This window comes from Budorcas taxicolor, chromosome X (genome assembly GCF_023091745.1).
Source record: "Budorcas taxicolor isolate Tak-1 chromosome X, Takin1.1, whole genome shotgun sequence".
Classification (NCBI taxonomy): Eukaryota; Metazoa; Chordata; class Mammalia; order Artiodactyla; family Bovidae; genus Budorcas; species Budorcas taxicolor.
The window spans coordinates 131,058,197-131,082,306 of NC_068935.1; the positions used below are offsets into that span (position 1 = coordinate 131,058,197).

The window sequence follows — 24,110 nt, forward strand, 5'->3', positions numbered from 1 at the left end:
ACAAACAAAACCACGACCTAGAAATGGAGAACGATTTCTATAACATTCCCAAACCGACTAGAGACATACACAGGACAAGTTTCGGTCAAAAATAGGTGGATGTAACCTTCCCATTCTAAACCCACTTTGGGGAGCCCTCCTCAGCTCCAGGAGTGCTCTCACCACCCCACAACTGCCTCTCAGATAAAAGCCGATTTGCAAACTGTTGTACAGAGTTTTTCCACATGTGTGCTAAGGATGGACTCTTTAGGAAGCAGGCTAGGATATTTAAAGATGTAAGAGTTCCCCAGAGGTCATAAATAGCTAGTCCAATCTACAACTCCATTTTCCACAGGAAGAAAGAACCCCTATCTGTACACATTTACAAATTCCTAAATTGCTAGCTGCTTTGCTGTTTCCTGGCCACACAGAATGAAGCTGCCTCCATGTAGCAGCAGGATAAGGCTTTGAGTGGAGATTGAACACAGCGATCTGGCATTTGCAGTCACTGTTTCACTGACTTGAAGAGGAAAACGAAAAAGCTTGAAAATATCCCACTTACATGTGGAATCTAAAAAGATGATACAAATGAACTTATTTACAAGACAGAAACCGACTCACAGACTTTGAAAACAAACTTACGGTTACCAAAGGGGAAAGGTGAGGGGGAGGGATAAATGAGGAGTTTGGGATTAACATATACACATTTATATAAAATAGATAATCAACAAGGACCTACTGTATAGTGCCGGGAACTCTACTCAATGTTCTGTGATAACTTATACGGGAAAAGAATCTGAAAAAGAATGGATATACGTGCATGTTTAACTAAACCACTGTGCTGTACATCTGAAATACAATATTGTAAATCAACTCTACCCCAATGTAAAATACAAATAAAATTACAAAAAATAAAAAAAAATCTGATAGTTCTCTCTCAGAAGATAGAATGCTTTTACTTTATGTCTGTTTATTTTGCAGAAACTAATTCACCTGATTTCTCCCGGTCTGATTGGAAAAAGATTTAAACATTGGTCCTGGAAAAGTAAGTTCCAGAAAGCAGTAGTATCAAAGGTGAGAATGTTAGCTGCCAAGTTCTAAACTTCTCAGGAGTCCACACTGCTACCGAGCTTTTCCCACTGCCATCCCCTCCCCCAACTGACTATTGCAAGGTCCTAAGAGGCTGCTGTCGGGAGGCCAGTCTCCATGGGTCTCGTGTGTTTCTGCCCGTTTTCCGTACAAAGTCGTTGGCAGCTTTTGTTCTGTGCTGTCTTATCAAGGATGGTGGTAGGGCACACAGCCTGGGAGAATAGAGATTGCACATTACAGCTCGCCCTCCGTCTCCTATTGCTGACGATCCTTCAGCTCTACCAGCTCCCGCCTCCTCGCCCTCCTCCATCGGAACTCTCCTTGCCTGTCCACTTGATGCCAGCCCCTGTGTGCCAGCTGTTGTACTGCACTACTCTGCTTTTTGAGGTACTGTACTGTAAGATTTAAAATGTTTTCTTTATTTGCCGTGTTTTTTATGTATTATTTGTGTGAAAAGTATTATAAACCTATTACAGTACAGTACTATATAGCCAGTTGAGTTAGACAGGTACCTTGGCTAAACTGGTTGGACTTACAAATGCGTTCTAGGAAGAGAACTCACTCATGTGCAGGGGACTTACTGTATATAGAGGTAGAACTCAATCACCTGTGCAGCAGAGAGGAACACAACATTATAGATTAACTAGACTTGAATAAAATAAATATTTTGGAAAATGACCTTCTGGTTTCCATTCATTGTGATAAGTGCTGGGCACAGAATCAATGAGCAGGATGTGCTTTTATGTAGCAAGGAATTTAGAGCCTGGTTTGGAAGGAAGTTGGTGGGAGGAGCCTGACACATGAGCACTTCATTTCAACAGAATATGATATGCCTGCACCTGACAAGTATTATCAGTTACAACTACCTTGCCTATTTCACTCCAGAATATAAGCTCTTTAAGTGGAGGGGAAAGTCTTATTCATCTCTGTAGCCTCAAGGCCTAGGTACTTCAGGAAGTGTTTTGCTTTGTTTGTTAAGTCACTGAAAAAGAATGTAAATATCTCATTTTATACAGTTTTCCTCAGAAAGAAGATATTCCTCTAGAAGCCAGGAGAAAGACACGGTGGGTGGGTGGAGTTTTCTGGTAGTCCAACTCCTAGAGACATTCTCAGGGCCCAGATTGACATTGCTTTAGTTTTCACTGGACCCAGAGACTGCCTGGTCTTCTTCCCCAGTTAGTAAGTTTGCCAGATTCAGAGAATAAAGTCCAGAATGCCCTGTGGGGTTTGCATTTCACATAAACAACATGTCTGAGATATACTAAACAGCATGTGCTGATTATCTGAAATTGAGGCATCCTACATTTTATCTAGCAGCTCTACTAGCTACAGTCTTTTGTGACCCACTATGGTAGGTTTCCCTTTTACTCCAGTTCAAGCCCACTTTGATCTGTCCTTGAGAGTTCATCCTTCTAAAAATGCTGATTCAGCCCATGTTGAGTGAACCTCAGGGTTATTTGCAAATCAGGTGTTTGTAAATAGGGAACTTCTATCCTCTACCTATATCCCATGTTGTAAAAGGAATTTTTGTTAGGAGACACCCAGGTTTCCTGATTGCATGTAAGGGCTTGCAAGGAAGGCTCTCAGGGAGGAATCAGTGTCAAGGAAGGATCTAGAAGGATCTTTTACCTGAGGGCTGGGCATATACCTCCCCAAAGAAACACTTTGATGAGTAAAGAACCAGACTTCCTGAAATTATAACAGTTATTTCTAATTACAGAGTCAGCCTTAGATGACCAAAATTCTATTTATGCTCCAAATGGGATCTGCCAACCAAATGCTCTGCCTCAAAGGAAGTTAGAGCCCTTCAAAGGTAGACAGTGGAAAGTAGGCAACTCAGAGCTTCGGCAGAGAAAAATTCAAGGTTAACTGGAAAGAAAGAAATCCTCCAGCGATAGGTGGGCAAGTCCAGTCCAGGAGTTGAGAGTGCTGATCTGCTGCTCATTATGATTTCAGTGCTCTGAGGGGTGACGCTCCTAAAACTCCAGGTTTAGGGAGAGGTCATATTAATATTTCCTTTCCAGATTCCTTTCCCCTTCCTCCTAAACTCAAAAGAAAACCACAGAGCACCATAGCTGGTAAACTAGGGAAAAGAAACAACTTCCTTCTACCTTTTCCCGAATACTCTTAAACCTTATACAAAGTCCTACATCTGTGTCTCAGCAGCAGGGGAGTGAATACGGAAGAGGTTTGCTGGAGAATCCTTTACGGGGTAGGTGGGTGGGAAATGGACTAAGTCAATCATTTATCAGGGGAGACTTGGGAAGGTCTAAAAGCTTCCAAAGGTGACAAACAACCCTGACTTCACAAGCAATGAGAACAATTACCCTCGAATCATTGGATAGCTTTAATTCCGGGGCCAGATCACAGGACATGGATCAGTGAAGACTACATACCATTATCTCTGTCTGCAGGATTCCAGTCGAAATCATCTTCTATATCCTGTTTCCAGTCACAGACGCCATGGTCAAAGGTGCAGTCAACTGAGATATTTAAATGTGCTAAGAAAAAGGGTGCATTTCAGCATCATTAAGCGGATTAGGAAATGTTTTAACATTGGGATCTTTGGAAGGCGTGGCCATGTTTGCAGTTGCTGTCAAGAGTTTAGGGAATTTGGGACTAAAAGATGGAAACTGTTATCTGTAGGATGGGTAAACAACAAAGTCCTACTGCATAGCACAGGGGACTATATTCAATATCCTATGACAAGCCATAATGGGAAAGAATGCAAAAATAAATATATACATATGAATGTATAACTGGATCACTCTGCTGTGCAGCGGAAACTAACACAACATTGTCAATGAAATGTATTTCAATTAAAAAAAAGTTTAGCTAAGTATGGCTGTCTTGGTATCCATTTTGTTTGGCCCTGCAGTCTGTGAGGACCTTAAACTGGCATTAGCCCTCACGCAAGTGCAAGTCCTAGATAGGAGCCTATGGAGTCACTCATAAAAGTGAGTTGCTCATATGACCTTCCCAATGTCCCCTGTGATTGACACCCTCCCCTGCTTCCCAGGGCCTTGTGTGTGCCTTAGATAAGAGCCCCCTGAAGCTTATTAATACCCCAATTGTTTTCGTTGGAATCCGTCAATGCAACCTTAGCCCAGCAAGCCCAAAGCACTACACACACGTGGACCCTCATAGAGGCGTGTGCCCCACGTTCTGCCTGGACTTCCCTCTAGGGCCCCTGGAGGCCATGCCATGTCGTTCCCCAAGACCTGGAGTAATAAACTTGCTATTTCAATTTCTTTTGTGGTCTTTTGTTGAACCATCTGGCACCCAGAGGCTTGATCTAACAAATGTTCATTTAAGAAATCCTGACAACTGCATGGAGCACAGGGTCAGCTAGCACAACCTTTGACCCAGTGCCTCCCCTTACTTTTATGTAGATTGGGGTCAGCAAACTAACATCCTGGCCCACTGCTTGTTCTTGCAAATAAAGTTTTGTTGAAACACACCACGCCTATTCATTTACAGATTGTGGCTGCTTTTGAGCTGCAGTGATAGAGCTGACAGATGCAACAGAGAGCCTATGGTTCCTAAAGCCTGAAATAGTCACCCTCTGGCCCTTTACAGAAAAAAGTCTTGACCTCTGATGTAGGTGTCAGAAGTTACCACTGGGAAAAAGAGGAAAGACTGAGATGTTTCTGATTTGTAACGAATGCCAGACTCTGGCTTGGAATGGGGGGGCTTCTGCAGTTTATACTAAGGAATAAAGGAAGGGCAAAGAAAGGGGAAAAGCTGAAGAGATAAGGGGCAGCAACTGGTTGTTGACGCATTAATGATTTGCAAAGCATTTTCACGTACATTACATCATTTGATGTGGCTGCCACAAAAATTCTCCAATCATGCCCATTTTCAAGAAAGTAAAACTGAGAGTCATAAGTGACTTGACCAAGTCCTCCAAACACTGAGGGCTGGAACTAGACCTGACTCCTAAACTAGATTGGAATCCAGGCTGTCCATCTACATATATCTAAGCCAGTACAAACACACGGCCTCTTCTCTCACTTTCCTTTCTTCTTAACCCATATTTCCCCTATTCCAGAAAAGATATTTCATTTCTGTCTAACTTCTAAAATTAAAAGATGCCAGGTAATGCTTGCTTCCATTCTTCAATATTCTTTTCGAGTGCTAGTACTCCTAAAATATACTCACTCCTAATATATGTTACTCACCTTTGTGTTTCAGATGGAATGATGTAGTTTTTCTTTGGACCAGAACCAGATCAACTTCACTCACTTCATTCACCTTAGAGGCTAACAATGAACACTTGATCAGTAAAAAAAAAATCCCTAAAGCCCCACATACTAAGAAGGTATGAATCAATGAATGAAGAGGGTTTATCATATATGGCTTATCATACGTAGCTGGCCTTTCATAACCATGGGCTCCATATCCACAGATTCAACCAATGACAGGTTGAAAATATTTTTTTAAAACCATCCAGAAAGTTCCAAAGAGCAAAACTTGAATTTGTCTTGCTTACCAGGAGACCATTTACACAGCATTTACATTGTATTAGGTCTTTTAAGTAATCTAGAGACTACTTAAAGTATAGGGGAGGATGTGTTTAGGTTATATATGAATACTGCACCATTTTATATAAAACTTGAGCATCCATGGATTTTTGTGTCTGCAGGGGTTCCTGGGACCAATCCCCCGGGGATACCAAGGGACAGCTGTGTTCTACTTACAGAGGAGGTTACAGCAGTGTTTCCCTAACATTTCCAAAGCATTCATATCGGTGCCAGTTTCCACATCTAGAACATCTTTTTTGAAAGGTGTCCCCAGTGGACCCCATTAGGCATCACCTAGCTAACCTAAACACAGCATATTAAAAAGCAGAGACATGACTTTGGAGACAAAGATCCATAGAGTCAAAACTATGGTTTTTCCGGTAGTTATATATAGATGTAAGGGTTGGACCATAAAGAAGGCTGAGCACTGAAGAACTAATGCTTTAAAGCTGTGGTGTTGGAGAAGATTCTTGAGAGTCCCTTGGTCTGCAACGTGATCAAACCAGTCAATCCTAAAGGAAATCAATCCTGAATAGTCATTGGAAGGATTGATGCTGAAGCTGAAGCTCCAATACTTTGGCCACCTTATGGGAAGAACTGACTCCTTAGAAAAGACCTTGATGCTGGGAAAGATTGAAGGCAGGAGGAGAAGGGGACAACAGAGGATGAAACGGCTGGATGGTATCACTGAATCAATGGACATGAGTTTGAGTAGGCTCCAGGAGATGGTGAAGGACAGGGAAGCCTGGCATGCTGCAGGCCATGGGGTCGCAAAGAGTTGGACACTACTGAGCAACTGAACAACAACAATGGGGCAAGCACAGACAAGGCAAAATAGAGAGGGAGCAACGGATGCCTGGTGAGAATGGAAGGGAAAGCCCCAGGCTGGGTCAACATGGAAATCCCCCTGCAGGGGCCGAGGCTGATGATGGCTCTGCACAGTCACCAGTGACAATGGTGATTCTCCAGCTCACGTAGAAAGCTGAAGCTTAAGCTCTATATAGAATGTTCCTCTATTTTACCTTTTAAAATTATAACCACACAACTCTGACATTCTCCTTTCACTGAGTGTGCCTGTAAAAAGTGCCTTCAAGAAGGAAAAAGGTAGAGCTCAGCAAATCTACCTGGGTGGGGGGAATCTCTCTGGGGTTTAGGGGTGCACTGCACCCAGAGCTGGGCAGCCAGATGACTGAGCTGGCAGGACAAGCAGGTCTCCTTGGTCAGGAGCAGAAGGAGGGGCTGCATCAAATAGGACACCTCCCAGGTAAGTGGAAAGGACTGACCTTCTGTGCATCCCACAGCAGCAAATGTGATTTTGTTCTGCAGAAGATGTTAGTTTCCAGACCGTATAGAGAACCCTGCTTCTTAAGATTTAAAGCTGACCCCATCTTACTTAGGCTTCCCTGGCGGCTCAGGCAGTAAAGAATCTGCCTGCAATGTGGGAGACCTGGGTTCGATCCGGGGTTGGGAAGATTCCCTGGAGTAGGGATTGGCTACTCATTCCACGGGCAGAGGAGCCCCGTGGACTACAGTCCTTGGGGTGGTAAAGAGCTGGACACGACTGAGCGACCAACTGTCACACTTCACTTCACCATCTTAGTTACGGCACCTTCCTCTTTCCTGTCATTTGCCAGGGAAAACTACAATTCACTTTTCATGAGATGCATAAATTAACAAAAGTCATAACTGATACTCACAAAATACATCTCCACGAAGGCTTTGCTCCTGCACCACATGGTTCTCATCTCTGTTCTCATCCTCCAGCCTTTCTTTCTTTCCGTTTCCATTCCTCTTCTTTTCTCTGTGAGGGTTCCCATCTCTGGAAATGCTCTCTTCAGAGCTGAAGGGCTCGGAGTCAACCTTTGGGGTGGGCGTCCCTCTGGGTTCTGTGATGTTTTTCATTTTTACCTTCTTTCTCATGCTATTCTTGTGAGCAAGCAACTTCTTAATTCTGTCCTTGATGGTACCAGGTGCTCTGAGGAATTCTTTCACAGAATTTTCGGGGATAACTAAAATCAACAGTAAAAGAGAAGTTCCACATTGACCAATAATCAGATCTCTCACAAAAATGGAGCATTTAAAAAATGTCAAAGTGCAGTCAATGAATGCTTCCAGAATCAACACTTATGAGGCTCAATCATCTGGTATTTTAGAAAGAACTGCATTTGCACCAGGTTTAAGTGGTTCCAATGATTACAGCAGGATCTTAACTACTTTAATTGTTCAAAGACAAACCTTCGTTTTGCTTCATAAACTATGATGATGAAATACCTGCTCCTACCAAGCTGGGTTACAGATCACAACGTGATGAATTTTCCAGAATTCTCTAATATTTCCGCTTTCACATTGGTATCTGTCAAAGCTGCTGTAGCCCAAGGAGCCCTGTATTTGTTTAAATGTGATGTTAAAAAATTATAGCTAGCATTATGTTGAACGATATGTACATCGCCAATAATGAGCCATTTGTGACCTACAAAAATGGTGATTTTTGATTCAGTGAATACATATATTTGAATTTCTTCACCTCAACCAAGTAGTTTCAAAAGCTAAATGATTTTAATTCTTGGTTATTTATAGAGAGGCATCTATATTTAGTTTTACATTCATTTCATATTTCTCACCACTAAGTTAAATTCTTTTTAAAAATGCATCTTTGTAATAGACTGACAGACATAGAAAGCAAATTTATGATTACTAAAGGGGAAAGGGAGGGAGAGAGAAAATAGGAGTTTGGGATTAACAGACACACACTACTACTATGTATAAAATAATCAGTAAGGACCCTACTATATAGCACAATCCCTGGTCGGGGAACTACGATTCCCACATGCTATGGAGCAGCTAAGCCCACATGCCACAACTAGAGACCCCGTGCACTGCAATGAAATATTCTGTATGCTGCAACTAAGATCTGACACAGCCAAATAAATCAATAAGTGCCCTGCTGACTTTAAAACACAGCTAGGATAAAAAGAGGGCATTTATGAGGGTGAAATGGGTGAATACATGTCAATTACTAAGATCAGTGCTCAACATATATTGGGCCTGTGTTTACTATTATTTTTAGAATTCATCACCAGAATGTCGAAAATCTTCTACTAAGTTAAATTCTTTTCCAGATCATACCTCTTCTGCTTATGTTATTATTGAAGGAAAAAGTATTGGAATGGCCTCATTGTACTCACACCTATATTCTTGAATATGCTCTGTAAAATGTGAACATCTAATGATTAAAGAATATTTTCAGTGACTAAAGAAGCTGCTTTCCAATGGGAACCATCATCGAATTTTGGTAAAGAAGCCATTGTCACTAATACTCCTCCTATGAGTGCATGGTTGTAGAGCATTTAATCCATTCTGGGCTGGAGTTAAGCCCTACACGTAGGTGTTTATTTATTATGTATGGATTATTTCATGTAATAGCCAAAACAGTATTAAGGGTCAGACACTATTATGGGCTTCCCAGGAGACATGAGAGACACAGGTTCAATCCCTGGGCTGGGAAGATCCCCTGGAGAAGAGCATGACAACCCGCTCCAGTTGCCTGGAGAATCCCATGGACAGAAGAGCCTGGCAGGCTATAGTCCATAGTGTCGCAAAGAGTCGGATATGACCAAAGCAACTTAGCATGCATGCACACACTATTTTGAAGAGAGAAACTGAGATCCTAAAAGGTTAGTTTGCTCTCAGAGCAGAGGCAGTAGGCTAGGGAGCCAGGAATCAAGCCAAGGTAATTTGACTCTTGGTAACTAAATGACACAGTGTCCTTTCTTAAATTGACTGTTACTAACAAAGTTGGGTAGTACTAGAGTTTTGATTTCCTTAGAATGATGTATAGCTGCTGTCAAACTAAGACCAAATTATCTAATGGTGCCTTATGACTACCCACATATTCCCTGGTGGCTCAGATGGTAAAGAATCTGCCTGCAGTGCAGGAGACCCGGGTTTGATCCCTGGGTTGGGAAGATCCCCTAGAGAAGAGAATGGCTACTCACTCCAGTATTCTTGTCTGGAGAATTCCATGGACAGAGGAGCCTGGTGGGCTACAGTCTATGGGGTTGCCAAGAGCCAGATATGACTGAGAGACTAACACATACACACACGTATAAGAACAGTAAAAAAATACACACATCCACATTCAGGTCGCACTGTCCTTTGGATACAGATGGTGCATAAGGATAATTGACTAACTCCTCTTCTGTACTGCCATCTAGGGTCTGGACTTTTTCAAAAGCAATACACTCATAATAAAAGCTGCTTTCTTATTATATACAAGCAGTTCACACAGATACAAATGTATTTTACAACACAGCATTTTATAATGCTGAACACTAATTAGATGTGATTCTCTCATTTTTCTATGACTTTTCTTTGCATGTAAGGGTGGATTTCGGCCATCCTTTAAGCAGTGTGTGTTAAGACGTTAAGATCAATTCTCAAAAAAGACATGGCTGTTTATTTTACAGAGCATTAATCAAAGCAGAATGGAAAAGGACTGGGCAAATAACATATTGAGTGGTCTGAAGATAGTTTTCTCTTATAAATAAACATTTTGGCAAAAGACTAGAGAAATGATTCTGGCGCAGAATGGATAGTAACAAAATGAATGATTTTTCAGATATCAAACAGAATATTGTGATGTTTGAGGTTTTCAAGAATCAAGAAAAATCTGTTTTAAACTGCTCCCCTAAATAAGCTTAGAGTTGGATGACCAAAGGAAAAAAAAGTTTTCTTAGCATAAGAAATGTTTAGGTATCAGTTCAGTTCAGTTCAGTCACTCAGTCGTGTTCAACTCTTTGCGACCCCGTGAATTGCAGCACGCCAGGCTTCCCTGTCCATCACCATCTCCCGGAGTTCACTCAGACTCACGTCCATTGAGTCCGTGATGCCATCCAGCCATCTCATCCTGGGTCGTCCCCTTCTCCTCCTGCCCCCAATCCCTCCCAGCATCAGAGTCTTTTCCAATGAGTCAACTCTTTGCATGAGGTGTCCAAAGTACTGGAGTTTCAGCTTTAGCATCATTCCTTCCAAAGAAACCCCAGGGCTGATCTCCTTCAGAATGGACTGGTTGGATCTCCTTGCAGTCCAAGGGACCCTCAAGAATCTTCTCCAACACCACAGTTCAAAAGCATCAATTCTTCAGCGCTCAGACTTCTTCACAGTCCAACTCTCACATCCGTACATGACCACAGGAAAAACCATAGCCTTGACTAGACGGACCTTAGTAGGTAAAGTAATGTCTCTGCTTTTGAATACGCTATCTAGGTTGGTCATAACTTTTCTTCCAAGGAGTAAGCATCTTTTAATTTCATGGCTGCAGTCACCATCTACAGTGATTTTGGAGCCCAGAAAAATGAAGTCTGACACTTTCTACTGTTTCCCCATCTATTTACCATGAAGTGATGGGACCAGATGCCATGATCTTTGTTTTCTGAATGTGGAGCTTTAAGCCAACTTTTTCACTCTCACTTTCATCAAGAGGTTTTTTAGCTCCTCTTCACTTTCTGCCATAAGGGTGGTGTCATCTGCATATCTGAGGTTATTGATATTTCTCCCAGCAATCTTGATTTCAGCTTGTGTGTCTTCCATTCCAGTGTTTCTCATGATGTACTCTGCATATAAGTTAAATAAGCAGGGTGACAATATACAGCATTGACGTACTCCTTTTCCTATTCGGAACCAGTCTATTGTTCCATGAGAACAGTATGGAGAGTACTTTAAGAACTACAAACAGAACTACCATATGATCCAGCAATCCCACTCCTGGGCATATATCCAGAGAAACTGTAATTCAAAAATATACATGCACTGCTAAGCTCATAGCACTATTTACAATAGCCAAGATATGAAAACAGGCTAAATGCCCATCAACAGAGGGGTGCGTAAAGAAGAGGTGGTACATATATACAATGGAAAACTACTCAGCCACAAAAAAGACACAACAAGGCCATTTGCAGCAACATGGATGGACCAGGAGATGATTGCCGGGAGCCAGTGTGACGAACTCCGCCCATGGCAAAGGTCATGAGGAAGGAGGCTTGGCATACGCAAAGGCGTGATCAAGCCTCAGGAAACCCTCTGTTCCCGAGCATCTACCACCCAAACCAGAGTCTGTTTTATGCTCTCAGCTACACCTCTGACTTTACGGGGGGTTCTCCCCCATCACCATTTCTCTCGGAGAAGGAGTTAACTTGCAGCTCTAAGTCAATAAAAATTCCTGGGCATGACAAGAGTGTTTCAACTTACAAACTCCTCTGAAGGTTATCTAGCCTGCCTGTATAGGTTCATCCGGCCACATGTGATTGTTTACAGCCTCCCAACCTGAGAGGCACGAGATGTTTTAGACTTACTAAAGGCAAATTCCTTTGGGAAGTTGGAAATTATTAGTATAGTGGGTTGGTTAGGAATTATATTGGTGAAGGGTTTTTCATTTGTTGTGCCAATAATTGCTGCTAATTCCCTGCCCTGGGTGTGACAAGGGTGTCTCAGGTCAAACCTCTCTGCTGGCAAACTAGCCTGTGTGACAGGATTATCCATACTCCTGCCACTACACACATGATTGTTTACTACCTCTCAACCATAAACAGCAGAGAGAGTTTGGAGTATTTTGAAAATCTTAATTAGCATAGGGCTTTTCTCATTGTTGAGTCAATGATTGCTGCCAGGCCTCCATATCCTTAGGCACCTGGGAATATATTAATCAACGTATTTGGAATATAGAAAAGGAAATATAGTAGTTTTTAAGGTTAGCAATACTAGACTTTTTGAGTTAATGAATTTTCTCTTTTGTAATAGATCACTGTACTTTGTTATAAATCACTGTGTCCTTGCCATGTAAAAATGTAACTTTATCACTATCTTAAGACTAAGTAGATCTTAAGGGGAACATTGGTGAAAGGATTTTCATTTGTTGGGCTGATGTTTGCTGCTAAATCTCCATATTCCCTGCCCTTATAAAGAATATAACTAGCATATAGGAGAAATAAGTATTAACCTTTAAGCATATAGGAGAAATAAGTATTAACCTTTAAGATTAATCATGTTAACCTTGGGTTAAATAAATTCCTTTCTTGATTGTAACTCACTACACCCTCACCCTATAGGAATGCAACTTTATTTGGAAGGTGGTGCCTGGTTTAAGAAAAAACACCCTTGGAAAAAATAAGTTTTTTGATTATCAGAAAGAAAGGGTTGTAAAATGTCAGCAGGCCTCATGGCCAGAAGATGATGTAAAACCCCTAAGACCTTTTTTTTATGTAAGTCACCTGATGTTGATAAAGGTCAGGACTGCTGACCCCCACGTGAGTCTGTATTCATCCCTATGTGTAACAAAAGGTATAAGCAAACCCAAAAATAAAGAAATCCGATCAGTTCCCAGAAAGACTGATTCCCTCATGTCGTTCTTTCTTGCTCCCCGTTTTTCTGGCTGAAGTTCCATCTGGAGCGTGGGTGCCTGCCATGTCTACTTACTTGTCCCGGTTTTCAAGCCCACGCGAGAAGGAGCCTGAGGAGGGGAACCTTCCGATATTCAAGTGGCACCAGTGGCCCAACGTAGATGGTGCAAATTCCTTGTCTTGGAATTTTGTTGGTATCCCACATAAACCAAGTTATTCAGCCTCTTTTTCTTTCCTACTATTTTCTGGCCGAATTCCCATCTGGTGCATGGGTACTCACCAAGCCTGCTAATTTTGCCTGGGCTTCTAAGATCAGACCGGGGAGGGGGGGGCCTCAGTGCCTCCTCTCCTTCGGGAGAACGGGAAGACGCCTGCGGCCTACATACGTGGTGATTGGTATTCCATGTAAACCAAGTTATTCAGCCTCTTTTTCTCTGCTAATTTTCTAATCCCTCTTTATCTATAATTAAATAAGTTATTTCCAAGGACGCCGATTCCATCCCCACCTTTGAATCACCCTGGATCCACCGGGGCTGGACCCCGGCAGATGATCATACTAAGTGAAGTCAGTCAGGTAGGGGAAGACAAACTTCATATGATAGTACTTATACATGGAATCTAATTTTAAAAAGTGATACAAATAACCTTATTTACAAAACATAAAAAGACTCACATATTTCAAAAATGAATCTATGGTTATCAAAGGGGAAAGGTGGAGGGGTGGATAAATTAGGAGGCTGGGGTTAACATATACTCACTACTATATATATATATATATATATATATATATATATATATATACACACACACACACTCACATATATATCAGAGTCACTTTACTGTACACCTGCAACCAACACAACATTGTACACAAACTATACTTCAATAAAATTTAAAAACTGTGTGGCTTGATGTGGGATTTAAAATCTCTAAACACTGGGCTACAATAATGAAAACATGGGTTGCAAACAGCTACCACTTGCACATTTACAAACAGTGCCTTCATTTGGACGTTGGTGACACACTGTGGTTTCAAAAGGGAGCAAGTGATTAAGAAGGAAGAGCACTCCAGGTCTGTTTTGGCCAGTTCTTCCTAATCTCTGTGATTCTTCAGTCTGGGGGACAGGAATGAGTACGTGGAGGTGAGCTGAGTTGCTCCCTTACTGACACAAGTGCTTTTCCAGTGCATCTTTTTTTTTCTATGCACAGCATTTTTCTGCATTTACTTTTACAGGATTTCAGAGTCAGGAGGCGCTATTCCTTAATGAATATAATTGAAACTGTGCTAACAACAGTCTGAGCCAGAGCTGACTTTATTGAGCATCTAGTATGTGCCCGGCTGAACTAAGCTCTCTGTCTATACTACCTCATCCAAGTCTCAATAAACCTATGACAGAAGTATTGGGAGGAATGTGGGGCCCCCCAAACATAACCCAAGATAAGGATTTGGGTGAAGGTGGTTTACTTAACAGGTGATTCCAGGAGGTGAAAGAGGGGTAAGAGGGACAGCGAGACAGGAAGGGAGGAGAGTTGAAAATGGTGCCTCAATGGACAGGTAATCACTGTGGGTGATGAGGGACATCTGGGAACCAGCATAGAACCCACCTCAGAGTTGTCCCGCTGCACAGAGGAGGCTGGGGGATTGAGGTGTAGACACTTGGCCCTCACGGCTTGAGGACTGACTATCCGTGGGGGTGAGAACTTGGGGCTTTAGCTCTGGGAGGAAGCTGCAAGGCTACAATGCAGGGAGAGTCCACTGCACAGGGGCTTGGGACACGCACAGAACTGTCCCCCACCTCACTGGAGTCAGGGGTCTCCGAGGGATGGTGGCCTGGCCCCTTCTGAGCACTCGCTAAAGGGCCACCACGGGGCCCATTTCAGATAGAAAGACACTGAATGTAGAGAGGTGAAGCACCTGGCGAAAGACCACAGGCTGTACAGGGTACAGCTCGGATTCAAATTCAGGCCTTCCTAGCCCTAAGCTGGGCTGTCAACCAGACGACCTGAGACTGGTGAGGCCAGAATTGACATGGGCAAAGTTGGTGGTGTGAAGGAGCCCTCGACCACTGATCCTGTGTGGAAGGTTTACTGATTCCGTCCCTTCTCTGCAGGTCTTTCAAAATTATGGCATCTTTCCCGCCATCCCACCTACCCATGCACATCCCTGCACAGGAAGCCAGTCTCTCAGCCTTTCTTTGAATAGTTTCAGAAGGACACCACGGGCATGTCTACACAGAGGGATGGAATGAATCCCATCTCCAACCCAAGGGGGTCCCTCCTGGAGGCCATGGTCCCCACTCCACAGATTCTCTACACTCTGAGATCGCTGATGGGGAAATTTGTCAGAGAGAAGGCAGTTCCCCCCATGGCCTACTTCGGCTATGGGAAAGCATTTTTTCTTTTGTTGCTGTTCAGTCGCTCAGTCATGGCCGACTCTTTGTGACCCAATGGACTGCAGCACACCAGGCCTCGCTGTCCACCACCAACTCCTGGAGTTTGCTCAAACTCGTGTCCATTGAGCCGGGGATGCCGTCTCTCCACCTCGTTCTCTGTTGTCCCCTTCTCCTCCTGCCTTTAATCTTTCCCAGCATCAGGGTCTTTTCCAGTGAGTTGGCTTTTTCTCTTTACGTTCCTCAAAATATTGACAGGCACTATGTCTGCTTTTCTGCACCTTTTTTTTTTTTTCCTTTTTTTCCAGGTTAAACGCCGCCCAGTTCTTTTGGAAGTTTTTCGCAGAATGTGAATTCCAGACTCATCTCCTTTGCTTATACTCCTGTGTACATCATCTCATCCAGTGCCGCTGGGGTATGATGAATCTTTTATGAGTGTGGTGCTCAGAGTCCATCATGGTGTGTGGACTGTTCATTTTTGCCATCACTGAGTTTGGCTCTGTTGTCATCAGGAGTATCAGCCAGGTGGGGGTACAGGATGGGTTACGGTCAAGGGACGACTTACAGCCATATTTATTGGAATATGTGGCTATGCTCCTAAGGCATCTATGAGAGAGTAGAGTCAGGGTGGCCGACAAGTCTTGGCACACAATGAGCCAGTGCTCAAAGGGACATGATCAAAGGATAAGCCAGGTGACTAAACAGAGTGGAACACGGTTGGCCAGGCACGTGACCGACCAGTAATCTTTGCTGGCTGGTCTTGGAAGATATTCCGGGTGCTCACCGTGATTTCTAGTTTTCTTTCGGGATGCATGACAGGATTAGATATATTTTCTCCCCTGCTTCCAAGCTTAATCATGATTGTCCACACTTCTTTAACTGCTGTGATGAACCCTCAGCCTCGGATTGACACCATGGTACCATAAGACAGTGGGACCTCTGCCAGCCTAAGTGACAGTGTGGACAAGAAACGCCCTGACGACTCTCTCTGGCTGTAGCACAAGTGGCAAAAGTGATTATTGTTGCAGCTTTTGACAGCAGTGATGTTTTCTTGTTGTACATTGAGTGTATCAGAGTTTACCAGCTGAGCATTAAAGAATTCATCAGCAGAAACCATGGGACTTGACTCTACATCAAAAGGAAAAGTGAACAGACCCTTCAGAATCCCTGCGGTGCTTTAAGTGCAGTGCCTACAACTTCTGTGACAACTGGAGGTGTGGTCTGATTAGCTGAGAAGGCCAGTCGGAGGCGGAGTTAAGTTTCCAAACACCATATGCAGGCTTCCTGCTCCCCTTCAGCTCCCAACACACCAGAGGGGAAGGAGCAGGGAGAAGGAAGGGAGGGAGGAGACAAGGAGCAAATGCTTTATGGGGAAGAGCGAAGATGCGGAGACCGCGTGTACTCACGGGCGCACTGCAGTCCGCTGCCTTTATACCCCTGCTTGCACTTGCACTTGAAGGATCCTTGGGTATTGAGGCAATTGGCATGGAGGCTGCACGTGTGGGTAGTCGCAGCACATTCATTTATATCTGAAAATGTGAACAGTCGCATGAATCATCTTGTGGTAACAGCACTTGCTGAAAGGCTATCCCCTGAACCTGAGTAACTCCAGGGCCAACCACTCCACCCAGCCAGCCAACCCTGTGTGGCCGGGGAACTGAGAAGCGCTGAGCATGCCTGGCGCCTTGGCCCAAAGCCCTGGCTTTGCTTGCTGCCCGGTATGGAGGGAGGGTGTCTGCAGCTCACCTCCTCCACAGCAACCTCCTCTCCTGCTTATCAATGCTCCTGACATCTCTAAGTTGTTTGGGCTTGATTGCTTAACATTGTCATCGGCCAAACTTACCACTAAATAACAATATCAGAAAGTAAATTCTATACATGGAAGGGCTTGGGACTCCTAGCCCACAAAGAACAAGACGGGCTAGGAAGCACTGACATCATCTGAAAAATGTGAACCTTTGTTCACAGGCTGCCAGGAGCAGGGGTTAGGCCGGTCTGAGCTCGTCTGTTGGGTTTAGACTCAGAAAGTTTACTGAATTCCACCATGTGACAGCTTCCTTGGCCTTCTGTTCCCTCCCGCTTTTTTTCTATACTTCTCGAGGGCTTCCCATGGGCGCTTGTGGTAAGAACCCACCTGCCAACGCAGGAGACATGGGTTGGATACTTGGGTCGGGAAGATCCCTGGAGAAGGAAATGGTAACCCACTCCAGTATTCTTGCCTGGAGAATATGCACGCAAAACAGGCTATTGTTTGCTTGTTTAATTAATTAACTTCTCTATGGCCGAGCCACGTGGCATGTGGGATCCTAGCTACCTGATCCCTGATCAGGGATCGGATCTGCTCCACCCTGCAGGTGAAGTGCAGAGTCTTAACCACCGGACCACCAGGGAGGTCCCCTAGGCTATTGTTTTTAACTCAGCCACAAGGGGGCTCAGGTGCTGATCTTAATCACTTCTTAAATCAGAAAGGTTTGCTTCCTTTGACAGCTCCGCGTGTGGACTCCCACCCTGTCCTGTGGCATCTCCCTCTACGTCTCAGGAAACAGGCTCCAACTCTGTGACACAGCCTGGAGATGGACCCCAGAGATGGTGGGTTCTGGAGCATCTTGGAGGATCCCAGCTCACAAGAAGTGGAGATGTTACAAACTGGATTAGGATGGCCTTTAGGCTTGAGGGAAGAGCTATGGAGGCTTCATATGATGTGTTCAAAACCCAGGAATGGATATTGCCCCAACACGATTACACAGGACACGTCCTGGTCAGCTCTGAGCTTAGGGTGGAAAGAAACCCTACTTTCCCTGCTGCTGTCAGCTTTCTGTGTTACGCACACATGTGTGTCATGTGCACGTTATGTAAACAGGAATCTCTGGGGGGCCAAGATGCCTGCAGGACCAGCCCCATCCATGCTCTATCAAGAGCAATGGGAAGCTGTACAAGGGCTCCCCAAATACCCCACTTCACTTGCTCATTGAGACTTGGAATTCCTTCCCTAGGGGACAGGATTTCTGATTTCACCCGTATCGGGCCGAGAGCTGAGTGATACCCCAGTCTTATCATAGAGTGACCTTGAGGACCCCAGAAAGCGAACATTTTAGGGGACGCAGAGCTGGAACCATGGAAGGGTTGAAGGAGGAGCGAGGAAAGAGAACATTGCACCTCCTTCACTCATTTTTCAAAAGCCACTCCTGAGGGAGACTTAGGCAAGGGCCACTGAGGTCAAGATTAAGCAGGACTTGTTATTCCTCCTTTTATCAAATGTAAATATGCTTCACTGTCCTCATTTTTAGGGCTTCCCAGGTGGTGCTAGTGGTAAAGAAGCCACCTGCCAATGCAGGAGACGTAAGAGATGTGGGTTCGATCCCTGGGTTGGGAAGATCTTCTGGAGGGGGAAATGGCAACCCACGCCAGTATTTTTGCCTGGAGAATCCCGTGGACAGAGGAGCCTGGAGGCCTACGGTCCACAGGGTCACAAAGAGTCTGACACAACTGAAGTAACAGCACTTTTAGCTATACCTGGAGATAGAACCAAAAATATAAACAGAACGAAACCGATCAACTTTTTCAAAAAACCCACAAAAATCATCTCAAGCTATTTATCTCCATAATAGAGCTACAGAGACTGTGATTCTTTACTTTAAACTTTGATAACCTGGCTTCATGTAATTCATGTCATCAGAGTTCCCAAATGACAAAAATTTAAAAAAAATATAACTTTCTCTGTGTTGTTAAGATGGTCAGTACAGTAGATGGTTCAACTAATAGACTGAACGCATGTAGAAATATCTGTAAGAAAGCCTCTAGGTTTCTTACCTACACAATCGTACAGGCCACTGATATATTTCAGTTCGAAACCAACATGACCTTTGCAATAGTAGCTTCCAAATGTGTTCACACATCTTCGATTGTAGGGACAGAAGGCTTTATCAGAGACACATTCATCGATGTCTAGGATGGAGAACCAGGACACGTCAGACACACCAAGAAAGCACCCTCCCTCCAACACACTCTCGTGCCTGAACTCAGAGCACACAGCGTGCACATACATGCGTGGTTTCTTCACTGGAAAACTCTGATTATTCTGCTACCAACTTCCTATCCTCCGGGAAGAGTTCTGGATCCCCGAGGCACTTTCACTGGATTTCTATCCCTTTGTACAGCTTATTTTAGAGGTATTATCTTGCTGTAATGGCATTACTTCTAGTCACATTTTCTCTCTCATTAGGCCCTGCCTTTTCTGGGGCAGGGAACATATGGCTGGCACTTGGTACACAGACACTCCGTTTTGCTGAAGGAATTAATATTCTTCCAGCTATGGATATTGCATGGCAAACCTAATACACGAACATTCAAAGCTTGTATTTTTCAAAAGAATTATTTCATTAGCAACTGCCTCCAAATCTTGTCATATTGCTCCAAAGCCTAGAAACACGGTTTTTAAAGAATGTAGTGATACATAAATGGTGGGTCAAGTGGAATGAAGCCATGATGCAACTTAGGAGACAAGAGGCTTCCTTCCTTTGCTACCATGGAAAGCCACATCACAGAGGGGCTGACAGCTATGCTGACCAAACCGTTAAGACTCAGACTTTGCCTTAACTTTCAGATGTCAAATCAAGTAAATTTGGAACCATCGTTTTGGAACAGTGGTTAAACAAGAAATTTGGTGCTGGCTTGTTGTTCTTTTTGCATTCTTGATATAATTAACGAGTAAGTGTTGGATTGACCAAAATTATTTTTCAGGGATCACTTTTATATACATCAAGTTTCTCCTTCGATACAAATGGCCCTCAACACATCAAAGAGGTGGGTGAACACTTGGATTTGTTTGGTCAAGAATTAGCCTTGACATAAATCTGATTTTACTGAAGAGCACTAAACCCTGTGAATTGAATTAAATATTTGCCTCCTCTCAAAGAGCAGAACCAAAATCTTAATTTATACAGACTTCTTATTAAAGTGGTTAACTGATTTGGGATCTATTTGGGTGAGCTTTCTAAATGTGGTTTATCAAGTTATGTATCAATACATTTATGGTAAATAAACACCAACCAGCTCAGCTGAAAAATATTTCTGTTGTAGTCCAGAAGTTAGAATATTAAATCATAGTGCTATTTGCTTGCTTCCATCAAAAAAGATTAAGAACTCTTTCAACATTCTGTTTGGTTTGACATCCCATATTAATGCTATGTGTTAACTTTGCCATAATATTATCTATCTTTGGTACAATATAGTTAAATACACTACAAGTATATACCACTTGGTAGATGAAGTAAAAAGTGCAGGGTAAATATACAAAAATAAAATTACTTATATCTTTTTCTATTATGGCGTCAGGGAACCCAACAAATTATAGAGAAGTGTTTTCTCTAGCACGGCAAAGTGTGTCTGGAACATACGTGCTATAAATGTTGTCATGGAAATGGACATAAATCTGTCATTTCAGGAACTTTCGATGTCTAGTCCACAAGTAGGTTGTGATGGATGAAAAAGGAGGAATGGAGTAAAGGGAGAAGTCAGGGGAGGAGGTAACTCCGGACACTCTACCTAGACAAGCTCTTCCATTGTGGGCCAAGCGGAGGCCCGGAGATGGACACAGACAGCGTGGCCCCTCTTCCGTGTCTTTACAGCCGTACTGGCAGTTGGTCATGGCACACGTCCAAGAGTCTGCGAAAAGAGGCACGGGTTAGCCTTTTCCCCAGGAGATGATAAAAAATGCTCACTAAGGAACGATCCCTGACCCTTGAGACATGCAATGTAACACGTGGAATGGTATCAGAGGATAAGCTTCATCATCTGAGTCCCAGATGGAGATCCAAATGGAACCTGTGCAGGGGTGGTGTCTTGGTGGCCCCATGGTTGATTCTGTTGGCCAGTGAATTGCACCTGACTGTCTTTAGGCAGAGCATGCACCCCTAAGTCACCAAAGACGGCATCTCTCTCTCTTCCTATATAACCTCCTTTACATCACCTGACTGGTCTCTACTATTGGCTGAAATGCAGCCTCTGATGGAGATGATTCATTTGAATAAATAGGGTAAAAAAATGCCAACTCTACCCATCTCTCCATTCATATCTAGCCTCCATCAGAGTCACTCAAATCAACAAAACCTTGTCTTGTAGGTGTGTGTATTAAAACATGCAGCAGATAAGGCTGATCAGCTACCCAAAAGCAATTCCCGTTACTGAGGCTGAAAAGACAGTTCCACATCTTTTCCCTAGCTTCCCATGCAGCAACAAGGGAGTCGCCATATGATTCGGTTATAGCCAAAGAGATATTAAGATAAGTCTGCTGGAGTTTCTGGAAAAGATGGTGCTGCGTGACAAAATGGATGGACATAAAAGAGGTGTTTGTTTCCTGGCATCGTTCCTTTTCCCTTTGTCTTGCCAACCTCTGATGTGTGTGTGATATCTGGAGCTAGGGCAGCCATATTGTGACCACAAGGCCACAAGCATGCGGATGAAATCAATACCCTGAAGATGGCAGAGGCTGAGTCCTTGCTGACCTGTTCTGGAGCTGTTTGCCTCCAGCTTTTAAAAGTAAAGATAATTTAGTTCGATTTTTCTGTCACTCATTGCTAAATAGACCTTGTCTCACAAAAACACATATCCCTAGTAGGGTTCCAGTATATATGGATCAAAAGTGCCTTTAACAGGGGAGCACAGTGAATATCCTCTCTTTATACGCCCGCATCTATAACATGCCAGTCAACCTGCTGGACAAAAGAGACTGCAAAGGGCTGGGTAAATAAAATCAGCATCCATGAGAGACATTCAGGGCCACCTGGCCACTATAAGCTATAAACAGGGAGGCAGAGGCAACCCTCACATGTAGAGTAACAGACAAAGCGGGCACCAGGACAGACACACAGGCCACGGTAATGTAGCAAACACTGACCAATGGTTATATTTCTAGTTTATTCCTTTTCTCTTTAGTTGTCTTCTTTCAAAATTAATCTTCAAAATTTGCCTCATTTTATTCTTCCATTTGGAGAAAGATATCATTTTTGGCACTAATTAGGCTTTTGTGGAATGTTTCAGAAACATCCATTAGCATATATCTTTTTTAAAATGTTAAGTGATGACTAGAAAACCGTGGACAGTTGTTCCCAAGGGGCTGGGGGGGTGAAGGGGGTAGTTCTGGCAAAGTTCTATTTGCTAGTGGTTATATGGACGCTGGCTTTATAAGAATTCATTAAGGTACATATTTGTTTCCTGGGGGTTTCTGTTTAATTTATAATAAATATTTTATTTAATACTCAAAAAATTTTTTTTAAGACTCTCTGAATGCCTGCTTTATCTCTTAAGCATGCTTGCTAATGGAGACCCTAGTGGTGTTGGGGCATTTTGCCAAGTGAGGCAAGCAGCTCAAGGGTGAGGCAGGGGTGGGGGAAGTGAGCTATGCACAAGCCCATATTTTGGATTTTAAAACTGAGGGAGAGCCCAGGATAGGCTGGGGAGTCAGAGGACCCTGCAACCACGGGAAGCTGGCAGAAGGCACAAGCTGTGGGCTTGGTGGGGGCAGTAGGGCAGATGGATTTGCTTTTCAGCTGCAACATAAAACCTGAAAAGACTTCCTTCTCAATAAATGAATGGATATAGACATTTAGGCTCCCACAGGATATGGGTTCTCTTTATCAGAGAAGGGCTTTTCTTTCCAGGAATGTGAACTGGAATGGACTTCCAACAAGAGTCACTAATCTCTGAGCGTGGGGCAAGGGGCGTGAGAAAGATAGCTGGTGGGAAGAACGGATGTCCTGAGATTTATCACCTTCCTGAAACAATATGCTTACATTTTCAGTATGCTTATTTTTTTCATGAAGAATTCTAATTCATCCTTGTATATATAGAGAGACTCAATTTATCTTTCTCCTCAGTTAGTCTTTTTATTTAAAAAACAACGAAGCCAGAACAGGCAAATCCAGAGACACAGAATGCAGGGCTGGGGTGGAGGAGAAGAGGAGTGGAGAGTGACTGCTAATGGGGACAGGTTTCCTTTTGGGGTGATGGAGATATTCTGAAGAGTGGTGATGGTTTGCACAACATTGTGAAATTACAGAACGCCTGAAGTACACTTAAAATTGTCAAAATGGTGAATTGCACAATATACATATTTTACTACAATTAAAAATAAGCCCTAGAGAGAGGGAACATATATCTATATATATATATAGATATATATATATATACATATATATATATAGCTGATTGGTGTTGATGTTTGGCAGAAATCAATACAATTCTGTAAAGCAATTATCCTTCAATTAAAAAATAAATAAATTGAAAAAAATATGTGCACAAGATGTTTTAGTCTTGGGTAATGTGAAAGTCCTTTTGCGGGTGGGGTTCCCCTCCAATAACTTACTTTAACTTTGCCCCAAGCATTAAATGGCAAAAGTCAAGCCTCTGGAGTGACTGAGAGCAGGCCAGCTGCTGAAACTTACTGGGACATGTGGCGTTCGGCAGGAGCATGTGGCTGCTGAGGCAAAAGCACTTGTAGCTACCGTGTGTATTCACGCATCTGTGTTGGCACGGCCGGGGTTTGAATCCACACTCATTCACATCTGCAGGGGGCAGTCAGAAAATGGAGAAAGGTGAACTGAAGGAGGAAACACCCAGATGTGAAACGGGGTTGACCTCCCTGGACCCCAGCTGTGGAGGTAGGTACCAAGGGTGGTGACTCGCCTCTTCTCCGACCATCATTAAAGCGCTGGTGAGGATGTGGAGCAAACTGAATC

At 43.4% G+C, this 24,110-nt stretch overlaps 1 protein-coding gene across 1 annotated transcript in view; it reads right to left on the reverse strand.

Annotated features, from left to right (window-relative positions):
- The window catches only part of LOC128069669 (epidermal growth factor-like protein 6), a 220,378-nt gene that overhangs the window by 12,480 nt on the left and 183,788 nt on the right, over positions 1-24,110 (reverse strand). Inside the window, exons 4-10 of the mRNA XM_052662784.1 lie at positions 23,817-23,936; positions 20,920-21,039; positions 19,186-19,320; positions 16,782-16,904; positions 7,289-7,600; positions 5,250-5,330; positions 3,465-3,569 (exon numbers count right to left, since the gene is read on the reverse strand). Of these exons, the coding sequence (XP_052518744.1) occupies positions 3,465-3,569; positions 5,250-5,330; positions 7,289-7,600; positions 16,782-16,904; positions 19,186-19,320; positions 20,920-21,039; positions 23,817-23,936 (996 nt within the window). The remainder of the gene's footprint in view (positions 1-3,464; positions 3,570-5,249; positions 5,331-7,288; positions 7,601-16,781; positions 16,905-19,185; positions 19,321-20,919; positions 21,040-23,816; positions 23,937-24,110) is intronic.